This window comes from Haliaeetus leucocephalus, unplaced genomic scaffold (assembly GCF_000737465.1).
Source record: "Haliaeetus leucocephalus isolate CR32 unplaced genomic scaffold, Haliaeetus_leucocephalus-4.0 Scaffold555, whole genome shotgun sequence".
In the NCBI taxonomy this organism is placed as follows: domain Eukaryota; kingdom Metazoa; phylum Chordata; class Aves; order Accipitriformes; family Accipitridae; genus Haliaeetus; species Haliaeetus leucocephalus.
This window is the reverse complement of record NW_010972991.1, coordinates 16,721,744-16,745,606: the sequence shown is the minus strand read 5'-3', so window position 1 is coordinate 16,745,606 and position 23,863 is coordinate 16,721,744. Positions and strand designations below refer to the sequence as shown.

At 40.6% G+C, this 23,863-nt stretch overlaps 2 protein-coding genes across 2 annotated transcripts in view; one reads left to right on the top strand and one right to left on the bottom strand.

The window, feature by feature from the left end:
- Window positions 1-6,457, top strand: part of CTHRC1 (collagen triple helix repeat containing 1) — a 6,732-nt gene extending 275 nt beyond the window's left edge. Inside the window, exons 2-5 of the mRNA XM_010577134.1 lie at window positions 1,374-1,540; window positions 3,071-3,339; window positions 4,576-4,792; window positions 5,983-6,457. Coding sequence (XP_010575436.1) covers window positions 1,374-1,540; window positions 3,071-3,339; window positions 4,576-4,792; window positions 5,983-6,125 — 796 coding nt within the window. The 3' untranslated portion in view covers window positions 6,126-6,457. The remainder of the gene's footprint in view (window positions 1-1,373; window positions 1,541-3,070; window positions 3,340-4,575; window positions 4,793-5,982) is intronic.
- SLC25A32 (solute carrier family 25 (mitochondrial folate carrier), member 32) lies at window positions 6,453-21,418 on the bottom strand (the record flags this gene model as incomplete). The annotated part of the gene is made up of 6 exons (XM_010577133.1): window positions 6,453-9,796; window positions 11,438-11,583; window positions 12,150-12,263; window positions 18,817-18,977; window positions 20,101-20,186; window positions 21,264-21,418. Coding segments are annotated over 6 exons (798 nt in total), but the record flags the coding sequence as incomplete, so codon positions are not given.
- Between the last annotated feature and the right edge of the window lie 2,445 nt (window positions 21,419-23,863).

Here is a 23,863-nt window from a genome sequence, read left to right as displayed (position 1 = left end):
GCGGGGGCGGGGGGGGCGGCCGCAGGAGCCGCGCGGCTGCGTTTTGGTTGCAAAGATGGGGGGGGGAGAAGCGAAAAAAGCAGCGGGGTGTCGAAAAACGGGGCAGGGCACCGCCGGGCCCGCCGCCGCGTTCCCATGCGCCGGCTGGGCTCCCTCCTGATTTTTTTTTTTTTTTTCCCCTTTTTTTAATTACGCCTCGGTTGCGCCGAATCAGGAAAAGTGCTGAGAAAGGGTCGGACGGGCTTTGACAGAAACGGCTGGTTTTCGGCGGCCGGGTGCGCGTCTTCGTGCTTTCGCCGTAGGGTCGGAGCCGGGGGCGGGGGGGTTGCGGTTAGGGCCGGCGTAGTCTCCGCTCGCCCTGCGGTCGGCGGGGCCGGGGGGAGGCAGGGCGGCGGGACGAAGGGCTGCGCCGTGAGCCGCTCCCCGCCATCCCGCTGCCGGTGGCAGGGGCAACGCTGAGCTCTTACAACCCTTGCAACAGAGGTAGGAACTGCTGCTTCGTTCCCGAGAGGCTAGTGGGTAAGGAATAACCTACAGAAAGAGAAATAAAAGGACTGCGCTGTAGCAGCCGTTAGATGCCGTGAAAACTGTATCTGCACGCTTACTGAACCCACCTTTCCTTGGAGTGGCGTTAATGCGTTATTCCCTTTGGCACCTGGGACTGCATACCGCTGTTTGCAATTCCATTGCAACTAGAAACCCGAATGCATTGGGACTATCCCATCTCAGGGATAGAAGGAAGGAGGGAGATTTTCCAGTCCTTGGAATGTAGAAAGCAGATGTGAAACTATTTCCGTGAGCTGCTGACTGCTGTTCACCTCCTCTAGAAAATCAGTGGCATGGCCGTTTCTTCCATGATCCCCAGAGAGGTCCCCCAAAGTGGAAGCACCACTGGCGGCAAAGCTCCTTCCCTTTCACACCGCCTCATGACCCTCTCGCTTTTATTGTGGAAGTTGAATTGCATCGAGCATAAGGAGTCTGCACACATGGAGGAGCTTACGTTTTCTGTGGCAGCGGTATTTTAGGGTCCCCCCGCATTTCTCTTGCATTGCTCCATGCTTTTGGGTGCAGCGGAGTGAGCAGCAAAGCGCAGGTAAAACGATGGCAGCTGAGTCAGGCGCAGCCCGGTCGTACAGACTGCTTCAGCTAGAGCCCTTCCAGGGCAGAACGAAGGCATGCCTGGGAGGGGAGCCTGCCTTCAGCAGACATTTTAAAAGATGCTCTGTGCATTTCCAGCTTAAGAAAGCATGAAAAAAACTTGATTTGGCAAGCGTAGACGAATTAGTTGGAGCATAGCCTGAAGCCCAGGTAATTCTTTTGCTCACATCAATTTTTTACTGGGTGGGCAACGGCTAAGCTGCTCTCTCTGGAAGGAAGCTGTGCGGCTCTAGGCAGCAGCGGTGGCAGCTCCTCTTTCGGGGCAGCCTCGGGGTGCCGCTGCCCGGTGCCACTGGTGCCCCCGGCGGATGGGGCAGTGACGGGCCTGAGCCTCGGCCTGCCCCCGGCTCTCACCGATCTCCAGGTTGTCGGGATTTCTGTGGTGAGTAACCACATGTAAAACCAGAGCCAGTCACTGTTACAAACCGTGAGTCCAATGGAAAAATAGCAGCAAAAGCAGATAACCAGTGCTGTGTGAAATAGAAATGTCTTTGCATTATTCTCACGGTCCCTAGGTCGGTGTGTGCTTGGCCAAGCAGCCTTCTCTCCAGCTAACTTTTTTAAATGTGGCCTTCTTGATTATAATATCCCACTATTTCCACTCCCATTGGCCAATGGTGTTTTCTTCGGTGAAGGTAGCAGGGGCATGCCAGCATCCATTAGTCCAACTCTCATCTACTTCTTACTAGACCTCTTCCATATGGTCACTGATTTTATTTATAGAGAGGCTCCAGCTGAGCCTGTGATGCTCATGCTGGTTTTTGCACCAAAGCACAGGAAAAGGAACAACCCCAGAAGAAGAAAGTTCACCAGTCTGACAAAGGAGAGAGGGCAGGGGCTGTAGTTTACAGCTCCTGCGGTGCAGATAGTGGCATGGCTTGCAGGAGGGGGAATAGTTGCACGATCGTTTAAAACGGATGAAGAGAAATAGGTGTGAGAAAGGGGAAGAGCGGAATATAGTTATCTGTGAGGATTTGGGATGAAGACTGAAGGAAGCAGTCAGTCACCAGATGGGAAAGAGCATTGAAAGAAAAAGCCCTGCCGTCACCAGCCCCTGCAGGTTCCTGCTCAATGTTTCTGTGCCTGCTCGGCCAGCTCCACACCCGGCTGCTCCCCGCGGCATCCAGCGCTCGGGCTGCTGCGGGAAGGAGCTCAGGGCTGCACAAACCTACTCGCCGAGGAGGGCAACCCCAAATCTCATCAGGTATGAAGGCAACATGTGTTAACATGCAGTATGGGAGAGCAACATTTAACCTTTCCTAATATCGTGATGTTAGGGAGGTCGTTAGCGTGCCGTCGTCCCACGTGCGCCTTCCCACCGCTGTGAACAGGGATCCCGAGTTGAGGATTATTCCAGGGTGCAGCTTCCCATGTCCACATCAATGCCGACGTCCTGTGCGCGCTCTGGAGTCTGACTTGCGCGGCTCGACTATCGCAACGTGATTCTGTCCCAGGGGAGTGGCGACAGAAGAAAACCAGTGTTAACCTCCGCTCCCTAAGAAACGCAAAAGTTTCTCTACTTAAAAAAAAAGGAAAAAGAATAATAATGAAGGCTTATCAGCCGAGGCAGTTATACAAGCAATGGTGGGTTAGGAGAAAGTAACTATTCATATGTAACTCTTTTTTGTTTCTGTATTGGAAAGTTTTGAATCTTCTGAGGTTTTCCAACAGGTTTTAGTCCTTGGACTAGGCCAATTTTTAATTCTAGGATTTATGCATCTTTTCATAAAATAATTGGTGTCTTAATTTACAGCAAATTCTGCTGGCACTGCTTATCTTTTAAAGTTTATTTTTCCTTTTTTTTCCTCTATGGAACCATTGTCTTGGTGATCCAGAAATAGCCCATTAGCTTCTGTCACAGCAGGGGGGGTTGTGTTTTGTTGTCCTTGTTGTTTGTGTTTAACTTCATTAGCCTCAGAGTTAATGGATGGAAGCAGCAAGATCTGTTCTGTGTTTCAGTACAACGGCGTGTGCTTGCAAGGCCCCAGTGGCGTTCCTGGACGGGATGGAAACCCGGGAGCCAACGGGATCCCCGGGACACCTGGGATCCCAGGACGGGACGGGCTGAAGGGCGAGAAGGGCGAGTGCATGCGCGAGAGCATCGAGGAGTCCTGGACGCCCAACTTCAAGCAGTGTTCGTGGAGTGCACTTAATTATGGCATCGATCTTGGGAAGATCGCAGTAAGTTAGCTTTGCCTAGGATGCTGCACTTCACCACGCACAGCAGGCTCTATGAGCTGCGTAGCACCAATCGTACAGATTTCTTACCGGAGCCTTTTTCTACATGTAAAAGGGTGAACTTCTCCAAGGTTTAGCTACTTTGGATTCGTCACAGCTGTGTTTCACAGCTATGGGCCCACTTCACTGCTGTAATAGTATTTCAAAAGAATGATGTGGCTGGTGTAAGAGTATATTTAGAAGGCGGCTGAAAGTCACACTACCAAAAAAGTACCTCCAGCTTGCCCAAAACAGGGCAAGGTTTTTACCATTTCAAGCATAAGGAGCAGGAGAGATGTACCTCTTCAATCTGTTAATTGTGCCCGTCTTTATAACTCCTGCTTCAAAACAGTTGTTCACTGAAACCCAGCTGCAGGATGCTACTGCAAAGCAGATCAGCATTGCTTAGGAGCAGCATTACCAAGTGTTACCCAGACTAACCCAGTCTGTCCTCCACAGCAGCCCCGGGTGTAAAACTTTCAAATACAATGGTGCAAGCCTAGAAGAGGGGAAGAAATCCCAGCTCAATCCCAGCTATGAAGCAATGCCCAGATTGGTTGGAGTAATTTAACTGCTATTGCTATGGCTACAGTGAGAATCAACTTTTTTGAGTAGACATTTCTCACTGTCTTCTACTTGCAGAACTGTCCCTAGCTTCCCCCCCCAGCCCCCACCCCCGATATCCAGCATTTTGAAGACAGAATAGCAACCTCTTAAAAACCAGAAAATGTTTCTTTTTCAGTTGTGGAGCTTTTATCAGGGTTTAAGTCTCTTGCAAATCTAATAATCATTGTTAAATCCAGGATTTCTGGTAACAGAGACAGAAATTATACTGTCCTCTCATGCAAGGACTTAAGTGCAGCTTTCAGGCAGCTCATACACCTTTATGTAAACCCCAGAAGGTAACTAGGTTACCAACTTAACAATAGGTATTATCTAAATAAAGTTAAGAATTTCCATAATCCCCCTTCTTCATTACCATCTATGAGGTGCTGTTTCTGATTTGCATCTTTGCACTGTATGGTATTTGCCAGGGTCTACTTTTTTCTTTTCTTTTTTTTTTTTCAGAAGGAAGGAACTAAAGAGAATAGCCAAAACATTCTGAAATAAATATATTTCTAAATGTATTTCCTAAATATATAGAAAATAAATAGGTTCAAAACCATAAGTTGCTGCCAAAGCATTTTTGTCTCCTCTTAGGAATGTACGTTTACAAAGATGCGTTCGAACAGTGCTCTCCGCGTTCTCTTCAGTGGATCGCTTCGGCTAAAATGCAAAAATGCCTGTTGTCAGCGCTGGTACTTTACTTTTAATGGAGCAGAATGTGCTGGGCCACTTCCTATTGAAGCCATAATATATTTAGATCAAGGAAGCCCAGAGCTGAATTCTACTATTAATATACACCGAACTTCTTCAGGTATGTATGCCGAGACCGCATGAACTGAGATGGAGTAGAAGCCAGGAGCAAATCAAGTTACCAAATGCAGAGAGTACAGTCTGCCTTAGAAAGTCAAAAGACTGAAAGAGGAGGCAGAAGAGCAGCCAGCTAACTAACACTTGTTCTCTTACTCTGCTGCTGTCTTACAGTTGACTATCAATACTAACATAATTATTTATTAAGTGGTACTTTATTACTGTGGTATTTTTCATGGTACTTATATCCTGCAATTTAGAAATGGAAGAGATTTCTATCCAGACAGTTCTACTGAGCCCTGCTACAATGTGAATACAGAGACATTCTGTGCTGTATTAGCATATGGAGAAACTGCCTTACTGCCAAGTAGACAGTGTCATCCTGGCTTAAAATATTGATATTTGCACGTTATCTGTGCATAAAGTGAGACTTATTCCTCTTGGAATTTCTACTGTAATTCCAGGTGGGGCACAAAAGTACCTCTAAAGTGAAGTATCTAGGAACAATTATTCAACTGCTAAGCAAAAGGCAAATTAGTGAAGTCATTCAACATAAAAGAAGGTGACAGTAGGAAATGGAGACTAACATCAAGTCCATACTCTTTCTCCAACTTCCTCTACAGCTATGATGGGGGTTTTTTTATCAAGGGGTAGGACCCACCTGTCTTCATTAACCCACCTCCAACTAGTGGTGCTAGTGGGGAAAAAAAAAGGGGGGGCAACAGAAGTGGAACTTTATACAGTGAATTAGGAGTGGAAAAGATGACCAGGTGACAATCACCTTTGCAGGGCTTAGCTGTGGAAGCCAGGTATGGCTGTGTCCCCGCCCCCCCTCCCCATCACTGCTAAAAAGATGGCTGGATGGGACCAAAGCCATATCCCAGCTACCAGTTTGTAAACGTGGACATTTAAAGAAGCAGGTATACCTCCCATTTAGCCACACCGTGGATTGTGATCTGCTTCAGGTACTGCAACAGATGTCAAGAAGCAACATGGATCAAGGCAGTGCATGACTCCGTAAACTATGTTGCCACATGTCTAAGTAATAGTTTTTATTTCTAAAAATGCTAGTCAGGTTTAACTAAATAGCATGAGCTTACAATGAACTGCTGCTCTTAACTACTTGTGTCCACCTTCAGTTGTGAAATAAGTGATTGTGTCTGCTGAGGTAACCTGATTTTTGTCTTTAACCAGTGGAAGGTCTGTGTGAAGGGATCAATGCTGGCTTGGTGGATATTGCCATCTGGGTTGGGACTTGCTCAGATTATCCACGGGGAGATGCTTCTACTGGATGGAATTCAGTCTCCCGAATCATCATTGAAGAACTGCCAAAATAACTTTCCCTCCATTTTTATAATCGCTCCCTTTTTATTTTGTACAATTTTCTTCAGAATTTATTTCTATAGAGTTGGATGCAAGTATTTGACTGAAAGGCACCAAACTCTTGCATCTGTAGTCTTTGTGTAGCCTTTTTTTGCACATTGCAGAGGCTTTTTATAATAATCATTTTAGAGTATATATATCAAAACCAAGTTCATTAACTTTTTTAATTCCTTGTTTGATGTATGAAAATATACCACCACCATTTTACTTTTTGTATCAAATAAATAAGACCTTTTAAGAAAAAAAAAAAAATCCAGGCTATTTCATTGATCATCCAACTACTTAAGGTATTTTACATGGTGTTATGATACCCAATTAATTTTTTTAGAAGACTTCATAGAATGTTCTAAGAAAGTAAACTCATGTCTTGGCTTTAGCCTTCAGAAAACATGTAAATTCTACTACCGTAAACCTGACTAACAGAATAGGATGCTCTGCTGTTGCAGTCTAAAGTCTCTCAACAAGTTCCTGCTGACTTAACTGATGATGTGACCTAGATGATGTGGTAAGAACTAAATACCTCGTTCTGAATAACTAAGTAAAAATAGACTATCTAAGCTCTCTCTTTTGCTTTAACTCTTTCACTTCTTGAGAGACAGGATTTAAGTATAAACATCTATTATTGGTCTCAACTAGATTTAGCCTTTCAGATATATACAAAGACTTTGGTGTTAATTAAAAGCTAGACATATTAAATAGTTTGGAAGATATAGAAATAAGGCAGGTGAAAATGCCTTGGCTTTCAAAAAGTGTACTGGTAAAGTGAAAGAATGATGTGACAGTCGACTGCAGCCTCCAGACCGGACAAGTGACAACACTGATCATGCCAGCACAGCATTAGCATCAGTGTTTTAAGTATTTTCTTCCAAATGCAACAAGTGATATACTCATATATTTTAAAAAATTGGACAGATTCTAAAGGGAAACAATAATCATGTTTATATTACAAAAATCAATTCTACATTAATGAAATTAAAAAAAAAAACCAAACAGGAAAAAGCATGTACAACATGCAGGAATCTACAATTGTCCCAGAAATTGAAAAAACATTATCTGAGATAAGGAATTTCAGCTATTGAGGATTAAATCTCACCTTTTCTTCTGAACAGGTTATAAGATTTTCCCCAGGCATTTCTCAAAGTAGTAGCTCTTATCTGCAGCTTTTGTTAAGAATGCTAGAGGAACTCACCTGCAGCTAGGAGAGCATTCAGGGTTTCCCAAATGCAAGCTTATGTGTGATACTGCTGCAAGCCAGCAAATCATACAGCTAGTATTTTGTCTCTGAAGAAGTGTACTGTTTTCATTGGCTTGGACGATGGGTTTTAAGGTATCTGAACACAAACAAGTTACTATGAGCTAAGCTCTGGTGTGAATTTACAAAATGTCAGTTAACATACAGTAACTGATTGTGTACATGCTTGTAGCCTGTCTTTGCATTTATCCTGGAGCATGAGCAAGCTGTTCTGGGCCCAGAGCACCCTAATCCAGGGTAGTAAGTGCACAACTTTTATTCTTAAGATTTATTCATACATCTTCAGAATATTTTTTGGACCCTTGGGTAGCAGAGTTAACTCAGTGGTCCATTAAATTCGTTCTGCATAATGTGCATAGAAAACACACAAAACCAAGTAAACACCCTCCAAAGGCAGAAGAAGTTAATAGCTGTTAGGGATCTATGCAGTAATCTGTATGGTAAACTTCCAGTAAATTTCATCTTCAGCTAAATACACATGGAAACTTTCATAATAAAAACCAAAGCCAGCCATAATGGCTACATGCCCTTTTCAGATGAGATTATCAACTGCATCAGTACAGGGGATGGGATCAGGGAGGAGAAAGTGTAAATCATTAATAAATTTAAGTATACACAAAATGTGGTATGTGACAATAGTATCAGCAGAAACAAGCAAGTGGATTGCTGAATTAAGATTCAAAATATCGAGCAGTTTCTGTAGTCTTCTAGATTTTAACTTAAAATTGAAGCCAATTCCCTAATCTGTTAGATTTTTATTAAAAAACCCCTTATTTCTGCTTTAGGTTAGTCTTCTGTTAAACAGGAAGCTTCTCTAAGTGATTATTCAGGTGTTTTGCTGAATAGTATTCTCAGCTCCTTACAAAACTTGACTATTTCCCCCTACCTGTTGAATAATCTTTGCTAATTTACTTCTTCCTTAGTTAAGTGATACTTTCTAGATACTTAATACCTTCTTACTAACAGCAGAAGGCAGATGTTATAGCCAGCAATGTGTTTTCTTAAAGAAGAACTAAAAAAATAAAACAAACCCAGATCTCTAAAAGTACATATCCTTGACAGCAATTATTGGCATGCAAATAAACATCATTACTATACAAATTTACTGAGAAGTATTGTAATTTAGTTTATCACTAAGTTAGCAATCAATATATTCTTACAGTCCTGTCCTTAGACCAAATCAGAAGACATTAATGGATCATTCTGGTTTTTTTTAAAGGAAGTCCTGTGCACAATACTTTTTAGACTACTTATGGGTTGGTTTCTTTTTCCCCAGAGAATATTATTGAAAATAAGCATGGTCATATTTGTTCTTACAGTGCGTTGAAAACTGCATCATTATGGGATTACTAGACCCCCACCCCCACCCATTTTTAAAATGTAAGCCTACTTTCAAAAATGCATTTACTTAGTAATATTTGGTCAGATGTATCAGTAATGGAGACAGAATCTCGCTCAGAGAGAGCGAGCGGGCAGGGAACAGAAAGAAAAAGCATTAAGTAAGTGGCCAGCGATGCACACAACATACACTTTGGTCTGGTGCTAAAAGCAAGCCAAAACCACAATGTCTGTCCTGGTATGAGACAAGAACTAGGTTTCATCAGATTGGCAATTATTCAAACCCAAGAACAGACAGCTGTTTTACAAAACAATTTGAGTTTCCAAACTGCACCCCACTGAGGCAGCATTTTTGTGTTGGATGAGCAGTGGAATTTGGAGCATTCCATATGCTAAAATCTGACAAATAACACAGAGGTGGATTCAGAAGACATTGCTGTAAACAACTACATACATAACTTTCTTCATGAGACTCAGATAAAGATTTAAGAAAGTTTTGACAGACTCCAGAGTTGCTTTTATATGAAGTTTTCCACTTCTGTAGGAACAGAATCTGACCAACTGTTACCTTGAGACTTGTCAAAACAGATTAGTCCGTTATTCCAGGCAGGCCAGGATGAACTGAATTGCTGCACAGCTGCCTTCACCCAGTCACAGTGCTATTATTTCACAGTTGCAGAGACATCTGTTTCAAGCAGACACAGCTGATTCAGAGAGGAGGCAGCAATGGAGGAACACTCAGCAGAAGAGATGTTGGCAGGGTTTTACTATCTCCAGGTTCTTTCCTCAAAATACTAGATCAATTCATAGCGTCAGAGAAGACTGCTGAACTAAATCTCTCCAAGATCATAAATATAAAAAATAAAGGATAGATTCCTTATGAACACAAGCTCATACATTTAATTATTTTCTTTTCTAAAACCAAGTAAAAAACCAGACACATTCTCATAAACGACAAAGGTAATACTGCAGGCAGGAGTCACTCTGATCACGTTGGGGATAATTCCTTTGTAAAATCCATGAATTCCTTCTTTCCTTTAAAGACACAGAAAAACATTTACTTTTAGTTAATGTCTTTTAATAGAAATCAGACATAAAACAAAGCCTGGCATTTTTCTTCTTGTGCGCTCACTGAGAGAGGTGCTTCAGGTTAGGAATAAAAATTTCAGAATAATTTCTTACTGTAGTGGTTAAAGAGCCACATTATATCAAATATTAACCCACCATTTTCTCTTCTGAACATATGATAGTGTTCTGTACATCAGCTATTTAGCCTAGGGTTTGGGTGGGTTTTTCTGTGGTTTTTTTTTTGTATTGTCTGAGTAGGAGGCAACTTACTATCTTTCTTCATGACACAGTAACAGATTAAAATAACTTAAAATTTCTGCAGCCTGTTCCAAAAAGCATTTACATATTTAATCTCACTGAAGCCAGCAGGGCTGAAAGGCTTGGTGGTTTTGGGTCATGTAACAGCAAGTGAGCTGAGGGTCAACATAACTAAGGAAAGTAAGCGCCTCCTCCAGAATTTTGATTCCAATGGCCAATAAATGAGGATCTAACCTCCCCCAGTTTGAATCAGAGTATTCATGTCAGGGCTGTTAAAAAGTTTCAAAGACTTTTAATCTCAGCTCCCTGTTTTCCAGCTTCACAGAGGCCTACGACACCTGGAGCGATGAGAACAGTTAACACAGATCCTGGAAAGTGCTTGGGTGTGGTTTACACTACCCTCCCTAGGGCTCTAGGTTGCATTTGTTTCATAATGAGTACAGTAGTGGCCCCAGAATAGCTGTATACATTCACACTTTTCAGAACTAATAAGCCTTCCTATAGACTGTGGCACTGAGACATCAGAGCTATTTTCCTTTGAATTGGCTTCAGTCAAAATGGTTGTACTGCCTCTCAGCCAGGGGTGGTCCTGGAACAACACAGCCTCATTCACCCATTCAGGTGGCACCTCTTCACACCCCAGGAGTTAGCTGACTCCACTCACATCTCTAGCAATATGCTGCAACCCAGAAACATTGTCCAAAGCAAGATTAATATTGGTTGCATGCTGCAAAGGTGGCCAACCTTAGTAACTACAGAGTTCTGTGTGAGAACTCTCACATGCCCTGTGGAGCAGAGGGAAGAGAGTTTGTGAAAAGATATGCATACGTGTGAGGTAACAGTTCTCTAAAGGTTCTGCGGGCAGCTGGGACTAGACTACAAATGCTGTCAGGCCCCCGGGTAACCCAGGGACATCACTATAAACAGCTCTGGCTAGCTCACTTCCTCCTGCCAGGAAGTTGGATTAGCCACAACTCCCAGCAGCACAACACTCCTGTCATATGTGATAATGTAAAGCAGTTCAAGTGACACTTCATTGTTTAAGAGCCCCAAAACAGCCAACTCAACGTTATTTTTTTAACCTGTAAGTGAAATTTGCTGGGGAAGAGAGAAAGGAGACAGAATAAACAACAGCAGCCTGCAGCCCAGCATTGACCCTCTCCTATCTCCTTCTTTGTCCTTAGATTACTGCTATTAGTGGCATCTTGCACAAAATGACTTTCTACAGCTAACATTTTGTTTGCTCTGAGCTGCACTGGTTCTGCAAGTCAGCATGGAAGCCAGTAAACATAGTTCTGATTCTGTAAAACTCACTTTCCGAGACATAAGCTTTTGATTCTGCATGCCTACCTCCATGTCCTGCGGATCACATCAAACACACCAGAATATGTATTATGCTGATCTTGAAGACGAGCTCGCACAACTTGATAGGGATATGTTGCTGACACAGCGAATATTTTGGATACAGCTGCCATTGTTATGTATTCCACAGTGTTCTAGAAGCAACAAAATTACCAGGCTTGCCTTAAGTATGGTTTAAATTAGCCAATTTCCCAAAATCTTACTTGATTTTTAAATGTTGAACTAAATACTGTAGATTTTCCCCCCTTACGATACACACATTTAAAAAAATGGCGACATATACTACATACAGTGCTACGAATAATTAATTGTAAAACATGTGTTGTGCCCTCTCATTCCCATTAAGTGAAACACTTCTTCCAAAAGTAACTACCTTTGCCCAACTTGCACCTGACTAGTTTTCCATGGAAGTGTTTAAGACCACCACCTATGGTTCCACAAAGAAAGAAAAAAAACCCATTCCTCCCTCTAAAATTCTCAGAACACTTGCCAAAATAAGAAGTTGGTTTCCCTACAGGAAAACAGCCCTAACCAGTTGCTTGTTCCTGAAAAGTGAAAAAGTATTATTTCCTTCTATATATTCTACATTCCAATTAATGTATCAATACTTTGTACATTTGGCTGTTCTATGACCTAGACAAATGGAATAAATTTCTGCTTATTCACATACACACCACATTTTCATTCTCAAGAATCATACCAATTTTGTATCTGATGCTCTGTTTCTATACTTGTTGTATCTCAGTTTCAGTTCCTCATATGCCATGAACTGAAGTGCTCCATGTGAAGTTCCAAACAGACCAGGCACAAATCCCTAAAAAAAAGGAATAAAACAAGGTTAAACAGCAATGGACAAAAACTATACAACTTGACAGAGCTCAGCTTACACACATACCTATTTCCTCCATTACTTTACAAATTGTGACTGCACAACTGTCACTGTGCAGTAGGACTCAAAGCTGATTCTGGGTTGGTTATTCTTAATGGCAGGCATCACACAAAAGTGTAATATATGTTACTTTTCTCTAAATGACACGCAGGCTAAAGACACATAATGAGTGAGCAAGATGAAACAAGTGGCCTAGGGACTCCACCTCACAGAGCACAAGCACAGGTCTTAAGAAACTGGTAACGTGGATCAGGATCGTTAAGAATACAAATCAAGCTGCAGTCTTGCAAATGTGCTGCTCAGTGCCTGCCCCTTTCCAGGGACTGGCACTACCCTGTTCAGTTCCCACCTCAGACTGGTAAGGCAATGACAGAAGCTAGTGTCTCAGTGAGGAGGGCCATGAGGAGTAGAGGTACGAAAAACCTCTTGTGATCAAGTCTCGGAGATAGATATGTACACGTGTGCATGTGTGCGTATATATAAATGTGTATCTATGATATAGATACACATTTCTGTATAAAAAAAAGTGTGTGTATATATAAAATCATAGAATCATTTAGGTTGGAAAAGACCTTTAAGATCAAGTCCAACCATAAACCTAACACTGCCAAGTCCACCACTAAACCATGTCCCTAAATGCCACGACTACACATCTTTTAAATACCTCCAGGGATGATGACTCAACCACTTCCCTGGGCAGCCTGTTCCAGTGCTTGACAACCCTTTCAGTGAAGAAATTTTTCCTAATATCCAATCTAAACCTCCCCTGGTGCAACCTGAGGCCATTTCCTCTTGTCCTATCGCTTGTTACTTGGGAGAAGAGACCCACACCCACCTCGCTACAACCTCCTTTCAGGTAGTTGTAGAAAGCTCAGGTGTCCCCTCAGCCTCCTTTTCTCCAGACTGAACAACCCCAGTTGCCTCAGCTGCTCCTGAGGGAGCTGGTCATGAATTAATCATAGGTCTTGTTCTCTAGACCCTTCACCAGCTTTGTTGCCCATCTTTGGACATGCTCCAGCACCTCGATGTCCTTCACGCGCACACACACACACACACACTTGCACAGTGGAAAGTTGAAGGGCACAGAAGGAAAGCTAACTCATACAAGGACTTATGGATGATTTACATTAAAGAAAGAAATCTAAGATTTGGATCAGTTTGAGTGCATCCCTCACTCTGCTCAGAGCACATCCCAAGGCAGCCCAGCAGAGGTGACCAAAGGTGTAACAAAGCAGTCTGGGAAATGTTCCCCATTTGTAAGAGGCAGTAATGGACAGTAAAGAGTATAATATGAAAATATACAGAGATGTTTTGTTTCAAAAAGTTGAAAGGAAGGGGGAAACCAGGTATTTTCTGAAGTGTCTCTACAAGAAAGTAAAGGCCAGAGTTCCTTCAGGAGCAGGACTAGCTCAGCAGAAAATGAGCCAACAGCTGCACGGGTTCTGAGATGCACTAACTCTCTTTTTGAAGAGTTAGTCACTTACACTGGAAAAATACAAATAAATGGGGAATTAATCATCTTGGCCAAAAATTACTTAAGGGAGCCAAAAGCTTGCTGAAAACTGTTGCAAAGGGACAATTATAATGGAGTAAGTGATCAAAGTGTTGGTAAAAGGACTCAAAGAACCAAAACCTGTTTGATACCAGTATTTTAGGGAAAATTTATCTTATTTCCCATGATTCATTCAGGTGAGACAGAGGAATTAAAAGATGCGTCCAGACACAAAACTCTGTATTAGGCTAAATCGGAAGCCCAGAATGTTGAATAAAGACTTATCAATCAGTATACTACTAAGAGCCTGGAGAAGGAGAAGAAAAAGAGAAGGGATCCTGGTAGGAGTCCACTGGAATAGTATAACAGGACAAAATGATAAATTACTTCATAAACTCCTAAGTTGCAGCAAAAAAAAAACCCCAAACCCTAAAACAACAGCAGGCATAAAAATTGCACAGAGCTTCTACCACTTCAGAGATTAGCTCGCTGCATGCTATAGATTTCTTAAGTTTACAATATTACAGCCATTCAGGAAGTGATTTTTAGGATCTCTCTGATAAATGAGGATGAATTTCTTCTCACAGTAGAAAATAATGGTCATGAACTATCAGTGACCATGAACTAACAAAATGCATTAAGGGCTAGATAAAGTCCCAGAAAAAACACTTCTCCAAATGAGAACAAGTAATTAAACCAAACATCTGTATTTCCTCAACTGTGAGCATAATCACAGAATTTGCGAAGTTTGAAGCCAAGGGGCCACAAAACAGGGAAAAGGACAACTCTGGTTTTCAGAAATCCTGGATCAGAAGAAAATTAACCAGTAGTATAAAAACAGAAGAGGAGGAAAAAAGAAAAACTAAATTATCAAAAATATCAAAGAATAAATATCTGGGTCAGAAGAACAAAGAACGGTATAAAATTTATGTATAGTGATAGCAGGGAAAATCTTCACAAATATTTACCCATGATTAGACAGTAAAAGCATTAGAAGACAAAGTAAGTAATTGTTCTCTACTTGGAAAAAATTAGAATGATGTATTTATGTCATAGGAGAATGAGGCAATATTTTCCCCACCAACAAAAGAAGAATGTTAAACAACATTTAAGAGTGCTAAACTTTTAAATTTAAGCCAGCAGATTTGGATAGCTTGCACCCAAGAGTCCTAAAGCATCCACTGATGATACTTGCTAAATGAGTACCAGCACGCTCTAAGTCTTGTGCTCATGCGGAAAACTTCCAAAGACTGAAGGACTTTTAATGTTGAGCCAATATTAAAAAATGCAAGAAGAGAGTGAAGCAACTGTCAGCCAATGCGCCTCAGTAAAATAAGAGCTGACCCAGGCTTCTATTGATCATACAAAACAATGTGTTCTTATGGAAAAATGTTTCAAAGCAAATCCGGTTTCTTCCTCAGCCAAGATATTTCATTACTGTGAAGTCTGCAAAAGATATTCTTACTCTATTTTCTTATTCTTACAATTTTACACAAAAATCTTTCTTGCCTCAAAATTTGATAGAATTTCATATTTATTTTTCATATATAATGAGACTGTGAAGATCAATTTTAAAATCATTTCACTTTATGTACTTCTTATTTTTTACTCTAATATTCTAAATGTATCTTTGGAAGATTTTTGCCACGAGGGCTTGACAGCAGAAATGGTTGCTCAAAGAAGTCCTGTTTGAATTCTCTTTTGGAGGATTAGAGCAGTAGGCAGAATTAAATATATCATTAGAAATTTAAATGGCAAAGCATGTAATTCTGACCAGTAGACAGTGGGAAGAAAATTGTATTTAAAAATTGACTTAAACAGCTGTTAAGTGCCGAGGATCCAAGACAAGACAAAAAGGTCCCGTTGGTTAGTGTTTCAAAGGTTGCCCATCACAATGAAAAGGAACATAAGCAAGTATATATAGTGGAAAGCCTGCACTTCTCAGTAAAGTAAGGAAAAAGGTTCATTTGGTGATGGGGTACTCACATCGCTGCCTGAAGCGTTTGAAAGCGCTCACGCCAGAGCAGCCTCTGCTATATGTTTCAAAAGAATGCCACAGATTCCCCTTGTAATGTTTAGTGTTGTCTTCAGTTGGGTTCTCAGTGTGCCAAAGACCAGCAGTATCAGAGTGGTCTGCTCTGACAACTTACACAGAAAGACACTGGAAATATGCCATTATCTCCCTATGCCTCCTGATTCCTTCATGGTGAAAAATGATACCATCTTTTACGTGAAAGTTACTTACCCTTCTGTCTCTCTGTAGAACCTGGCACTAAAGTTAAAATCAAGATGGGCAAATCTCAGTGGATTTTGCTACATACAAGTACAAAGACCTAGAAAGTCACTTAGCTTACAAGCTTCACATTTGCAAGAAGCAGCAAAATAGCATAAGCAAAAGCATAGCAAAATAAAGAGAGGTAAGTGCCTGAGACATTAATGGACTGGAAAAAATACTTTATCCTCAGAGTATAGAATCTTGCCTACCAAAGGTGAAATGACAATACAGAAGTGTCCAAAATATCTATTTCACTTGGTAATGAGTACACATTACTGCTAGGATTTTTTTGTTGTTGTTAGCATACTGCATTATTATTCTCAGTCTTGATAAGACTGTATTTTCCTTTAATCTCCTTAAATTTTCTGCACTTCCTCTTTATTTTACTGTTGTCTATTAAGGATTGCTCTATTTCTAATTCCTGCTTCTACATCACTGCTGAAAGAGAACAAAACTGAAAATAGAAATACAGAAGCATGGAGGCCAGGAAGAACGTTAGTTGCATTCTTGATTGATGTTTTAGTAGTCAATCACTCTAGACTAGACATCTAACAGTTTCCCAAGAGCTCAGAGATATTTTATGTTTTTCTGAAAGTGCCAACTCCTACAACCTTATGATTATTTTATGATGTTTGGTCTCTCCTGCCTTACGCTTGACAAGAAACTTATAGCACTCTTAACATGGAGATGGCTGCATGACATTCAACTTCATGGCAAAGTAATTTTTAGAGCTCAGACCTCCAACAGATCTATAGGCACGTTCAAATTACATAACCCCAAGCTGTTTTTTCCTCAGCCTGGTGTGCAGTAGAACAGCTCTGTCCCCAGTCATCTGGGGGATGGAGGCCAAAGGACAAAGCCTAATGGATGGAGGGTGGGGAAGATCACTGATGATGACTACTGGGATAATTAGTGCAAGAAAGGCTCCTGTCTTTTCAAAACCAGGCCAAGTTCAAGAAGAACAATTTACTGAGGAACCCAACTTCAGATGAACTATAGGTTAATGAACAATACCCAACAGAGCTAATAAAGACAGCTTTGATCCCTGCTAGAAAGATCGATGCATCCTGACATTACTAGTCTTGTCTGAAAGGAATTGTTCAGACCAGTGCATCTTGTGCAACAGAGAGCAAGACACAGAGTTGCTTGGACAGAAATACCATTCTTTAGAAGACTAATCTCAAATTAATCAGAATGAAACTACTTCCAGATTTTATTTCCAATTTGTGGTGGTATTCTCTGAGATCCCCTTATTTGCTATAAGGAACTCTATCTGAAATTAAGATTATGGGGAAAAAGAAGACATTCATGTGCACTACAGCTCCTGCAATTCAGGGCAATTAACAAAACTTCAGCCGTCAAATTTCAAATAAAGCAAGAAAGAGAAAAAATGAAGACTCCCCCAAAACCAGAAAATGGAGGAAGGCTAAAGTATGGACACATCAAAGAGCCACCTGAAGAGGTGCCTTCTTCCCCAGTATAAATGAGGTTGAGAGAATCCTGACATCAAATGAAAGTTGCTCAGTGTGCATAGTTATGTAGGTCACTCAGGACCTATCTAGGTCACCTTCTCTGCAGATTTAAGTAATTTGCTCTTTCAAAGGAAGTACCTGGTTTAGTTTCCCGCTTGCAGATTAACACTACAAAGAAGTGTCTAGCGCCAAAGGCAACACATGCTACATGCACGAATAATCTGAACAGTAACTCAATGGAAGGACATCTTAAACCCTCAGAAATTTGAACTTATCTACATGGGTCACAGCAGACATCCAGGCAGGCATATCAGAAATACTGACAATTTCAATTTAGGAATAAGTAAGGTGCCTTGCTCCTAGTGTCAGAATTTGGCATTCATTGGTATGTGGTGTACTAGTCTTTCAACATAGGAAGGATTATATTTTTCGCTGTAAGTAAAAGAAGTTAATGTTCAGTAATCAGGACAATTCCTAAGAGATAGTGTTCTTGTTCTATAGCATTACTTGCAGAAGAGCCAGACTGAACTAAAATAGGTTTCTTCACACCTTCCAGGCACTGATGAATGCATCTTCATGTCATGGCCTGAAGGAAGGAGGCGGCAAAAAGTCCAAATCCAGTTGCCATCTGTTTCCTTAAATTAAAGGGAATAAAAAACCCCCACACACGCAGACCATATTTAGAAGTCTGCAGATTTTATGGATCTAGAGATGACAGATTACAGACCTCAATAACCAGAGGGCAAATGAGCAGTTGTGAAACCGTCCATTGTGGAGGAAAAAAATTAGCAACTACTTTAGTCATACGTTACGTTCCACAAGATGTCAGAAAGAGAGAGATAAGGGATGAAATGGAAGAAAGCACTAGCAGCAAGATAGATTACACTATTGCTGCCCTCCTTATGCAAATTTTAATTATAAAAAGACTCCAAAAAATTAAAAAGCAGCTTGTAGTTTACTCTTATTTCAGCATTATCACCCAATAAGAGATGGCTTAGCCGTAAAGGTTACACTCTGTTCTTCAGTGATTTCCTACATTTCAACAGTATAATAGCTTTCTTCTGACTAAGCCTTTTTGCTGCAGTTCTTCAGTGGGAAAGAACTCTCACAAAATAAAAGTAAGTGAGCTAATATAAAAAATTACTTGCTCTTTTTTTTTTTGTAGACGAGTATTTACAAGTCTCACCATGCTACTGAGTGACGCCAGTGAATCCTGGAATTTTTCTTAAATTTTATTACCTTATATAAGCCACGTATACCCTCTGTCTTGTATATCTTTATAAGAGCGTCAAACATTCCTCTGTATTGCCGCTTTGATGGATCAACACCAGCGTTATATTGTAGCACAAGTCGCGTCTTCGTTACCCATATTGGGTTTGTAATAGAGAGCGTCATGGCTCCTGAGAACAGATAGAAGTTAGACTGATTGTTATGCCAAATCCAAAGCTTGTCCCAGTTTGTTCAGTCCAATGTAACACAGGCTTCTACAATGACAACACTACTTATCCTACAAGAGCACTTATATTACTTAAAACAGGCAAAGTTTATGCCCACCATTGTTGCCCCTCTCTGCCTTCAAAGCTCACAATCAAGTCCAACCTACTCCTGCTGGGGGTACTTCTGTAGAGCATACAGCTTTATGAATATTCCTAGTACATCCCCCCTTTTCTTCACCTTTCCACAGTTAGTAGTGTAATCTGTAGTAGATAGGAATCATCAGTAACTTCTTAATGTACTCCTGATTATCTGAGTTATTCTTTGGGTACATAATTGTTCAAAATTTAATGGACACCTCAGTCATGAGAAATTTGCTTAATCATTGATGGGTTTATAGAAACAACCTGTTATAGCTTTATAGGTTATTGAAAATACAGTTCTAAAATAACCCATTACTATTTTTCACATCAAACAATATGCCTTGTATTTCAACATTAAATGAATGCTCCAACATCCTAATAAAAAGTCTTCTCAATTGCCTAGATTAAATGCAATACAGAAGCATGTACAAGAACATATGTTAGAAACAACATATTAAAAGTCCTGCTGATAGAAGTTGTATTTTTATTTTGAATCTTTAGTTTCTAAGAAAACTTGGACCATAGATAAAGACTTTCAAAGACCAATGACCAATTCACTTATTCTATTAACTTCAATAGTCCTTCTCTTTTCCAGGTCTAAGTGTTAAACATTTAACAAGTTAACAAGCTGATGTCAGCAGATTTATATAGTTATATTTTGGGACTCAATATAGTACTAAATATGGAAAATGCTTATACACAATGAAAACAAGGTCGAAAGGTATTTTGACAACTGCTGTTTCTGAGCAAAACTGAAGACACCACAGTGATCCATCTAGTCATCTTAGACATCATTAACTTATTTACAGACAATAAATGATTGCATTTGGACTTGAACACTTACACTTGCCACCTCTAAGAAAAAGCAGTACTGACACACAAAAGCAGGGAGCAACATATGGAAAGGCTAGAAGCAAACATTAATCTTCTTTGCATTTAAACTCACCAGCCTCTGCAGCTGACACTAGGTGTTCGGTTGCACTGAGACTTTCCAGCTTCCCTTCCTTCTTGTAAGCTTTAATGGCATTGTAACTGGAAAATGTAAAATATATTTTGGTAAAGGTGGAAACAAACCTTCATCACTAAAAACCAAACCCAAAACAACAAAACACCTCACTTAAGATCGTGGAAAACAGTAGGTGGTACACAGCCTTTGAAAACAGGTATCTAAGCAAACTACCTTTGTTTAGCTGATTAACTGAGCAGTTGGCTTGTTAAAGTGAACTATGGTAATACATATTTAAATTGATAAAGTATTACTGTCACTATCAATGGGACTGCATCATGAAACAGCTACCAGATCTCAGGAATTAACTTCTAAAAGAAACCTATTAGACAGCCTCCTTTTTATTGAGAGCAACAGTAACAGGTATCTATCTTCTGGCTCAGAAATACACTGACTCTCTTCTCTTGATCCAGTTTCCAGTCTTTGTGGATTAAGAAACTGTCAACAGGAGCTGAAATGTCAACAGGAACCTATAGCAAAGCTTCAAGACTGAAGTACAACAATAACAGAGTCTAGACAACTGACAAGTGAGGTTTGCACAGGCATACCAACTATTCCCTAAAGTGTTTCAGTTAATAGGGATCAGCAGTAAATCAGGTCGGTTACATAGCTAATAAAACAGAAAAGATTGAGTGTTAAAAAATGGGCTTTATGAGCAAAGCCCATCAACTCATAAAAACAATGAAGGAACTGACTGTCACTAAAATTATTAAAAATCAGTTAAACGTTTAACTTTAGTAGAAAACTTTATCATGTTCTCTAATTCTTAACATGTCAGTTTAGGGTTTTATTTTTCAAGAGGTTTTAAGCACAGTGTATTTGCACTTTTAGAGGAGTCTTCATGAATGATGTCACCATCTCTCAAGTTCCTTAGTATTTTCACAGCATCAAGGGAATGCACTTGACAAAGTAACAGGTCTCTGACTCAAATTGCTTAAATTCTAAAACAGCAAACCATAATAAAGGGTAACAGACCTGGACTTACTAAAAGATTCATAAGTTTATAAGCCACTTAGCACATCTTTATACCCCCCAAAGAAGATGCAGTGTATATCTGAACATTACATTGCACAGGATATGACACGTTTTACAGTTCTACTTACAAGAAAAAGTAAAGTCCCCAGGAAGCCCCCGCTCCCAACATGTTTGGAGTTACCCCTTGATATAAGCCTCGTAGTCCTTCATGCTTCCAGACAGTGGTCATACAGTGGAGAATCCCATTGTATTTTGGCCTCAGCTCCAATCCATCACTTACTACGAAAGAAAGAAATTATACTGAAAAACATTTCAGGAAGCTGAAGTTCAGCTGTGTAAAAGTCACCACAGAAGTACACACAGCCTCCAAAGCAGGTTTCATGTTCATTTGCAGCTTAACTGATCAGCTGTATTTTAAAAGTATTCTTTTAAAAGTATGCAAGAGTTGGGGTTTACAGCTTCGTAAGTCTAGAGTTAAAGAATTAAAAAAACAAAACCAAACAACCCAAAGAAAAGAAAAAGAACTTCTAAGCTCTGCGAGATGAAAGTTCCCATCAATCTGACAAGGCTAAATAAATGCACTGCTGTGCATTTTTGGTGGCCAGCAGCTTTGAATTGAAGTTTTTTTTGTCTCTTCTTTTTAGTACCCCAGCAATTTCACATCATATTTCAAGTAATACATGTGGGGTCTTTGACAACACATTTCTATAAGGAGTTTAGACAAGCCCCAAATAACAACTCTTAAATTCAACCTTCCTCTTTAAAATGTTTTATAAAGGTCTGAATATTTTCAACGGGTCATGTCTTATTGATTCTAGAGTCAGTTTTCACCAGAACACTCAAAGGTTATTTCTGTCAAAAATTCCTGTGTTCTCCTTCTATTCTCATTGAATGGATTTGCAGGAAAACACCAAATGCATACACTTTTCCCACCCAATAACCAAACAGGTGGTTGTCCAAATATTCAGAAAATATCACTGTCAAATAGATAAAACACATGCAAGTTTTTGTTTGACAGACTTCATTTAGAACACAGACGTTCACACACCTTACAGTGGTAACTACTATTCGTCCTACCGTAACAGCAAGAGTCAATTACTGATGACGCGTGTGATAAGGCACATGGTGAGATGACAGGAAGTAACAGACACAAGCTGGAACAGAGGGAATTCTGACCAGAACTTTTTCTCCATCAGAGTGATCAAATACTGGAACAAGTTGCCTGAAGAGGCATCTTTGGAGCTACTCAAAATGCCAGCAGACAAGACTGAGCAATCCGATCTAAGCAGACCTTATCTGAGTAGGGGGTGAACTCCATATATCTCTTCTGACCTAGATTATGATGCCAACACAGTAGCAGCTTTCAAATAGAGACACAAGGCTAGACTGCAATTTTACTGAAAATTAATCTCAAAGTTTTACAGTCAGCGCAGTTTTTGTGTCCCCATCAACATTAATCCTGGTAATCATGAATTTCAGATGTTTTCTTTTCAGTGGCACATTTACTATTCTTTCTTCTTTGAACTTTTATACTGTACTGGGTGTTGTGACAGACTTCAGGGCTAAAGACAAAATGCTTTTTCTGAGCACATTGTGACAAGGCCTCAACACCTTGACAATCACTCAAAACTAGCACACAAATTAGATGCCTATTTTCTCCCTCCTGAATGAGCACTGCTAGAGCTTTTCCAAAGGCCTTTCTGGTTTTTTTTACCATGCTGCCATTAGATCAGATTTATGAACACAGTAAACAACATGGGAAATCAGAGACATGAAGGCAAGTCTGTCTGTCAATGATGCTGCCACGAATCTTCACATGATTTCTGATATCAGCTCTTACTTCCAGGTTGAAGACAAAACAAAGGAATCATTATTTTCAACCCAAACAAGCATATGAAAAGAAGTGACCTCCACAGGTGACTGAACCCAATCTCCTGCTCAAAACAGATCTAATCAGACCAGGCTACTCAGGGACACACCCAGTCAGCTCCTGAATGTTGCCAAGGCTGAAGAGATTACAGCCTCTCTGGGTAACCTCTTCCAGTATTTGACGACTCCCATAATAAAAATCCTTTTTCCTAATAAATAACTGGAATTTTCCATGTTCCTGCTTCTGCCTGTTCCCTCTTGCCCTACGACTATTCACCTTCAAGAAGAATCTGGCTCCAACTTCTCTGTGTCCTCCAGTCACACAGTCATAGACTGCAATAATATCTCCCCTCAGCCTTCTCTTCGTGAGGCCAAACCTATCCTGTTCTGTCAGCCTGTCCTCCTACGTCATGTGCACCAGCCCCTTCACCAGTGTGGTGGCCTCTACTAGAATCACACCAGTATGTCAGTTTGAGCCCCAAACTAGACACAGCACTTCAGACGTAGTCTTACAAGTGCGAAATAGAGAGAAAGGAGCACTTCTGCCAGCTATGCTCTTTGCAATACAGCCCAGGATGTGCCCACAATAGGAAATGCAGGGAAGTGTTTAAATCCAACTTTGCAAGAAGTCTGTTTGGAAATGTAATGCTTTAAATTTTATAAAACTTCCCTGTGATAGTTCACTATTTGTTTTTAAGACCTTCAACAGCCACCTATGCATTTAAGGTAACAATCCACAGATACAGCAAAACGTTTCAATCTCTACAAGAGAGAATATCATAAAAGGGCAACGTGTTTCTCATAATGACGACAAAATCGATAGGGAGAAGCCGACACGGTTCCCTGTGGAAAACCAAAC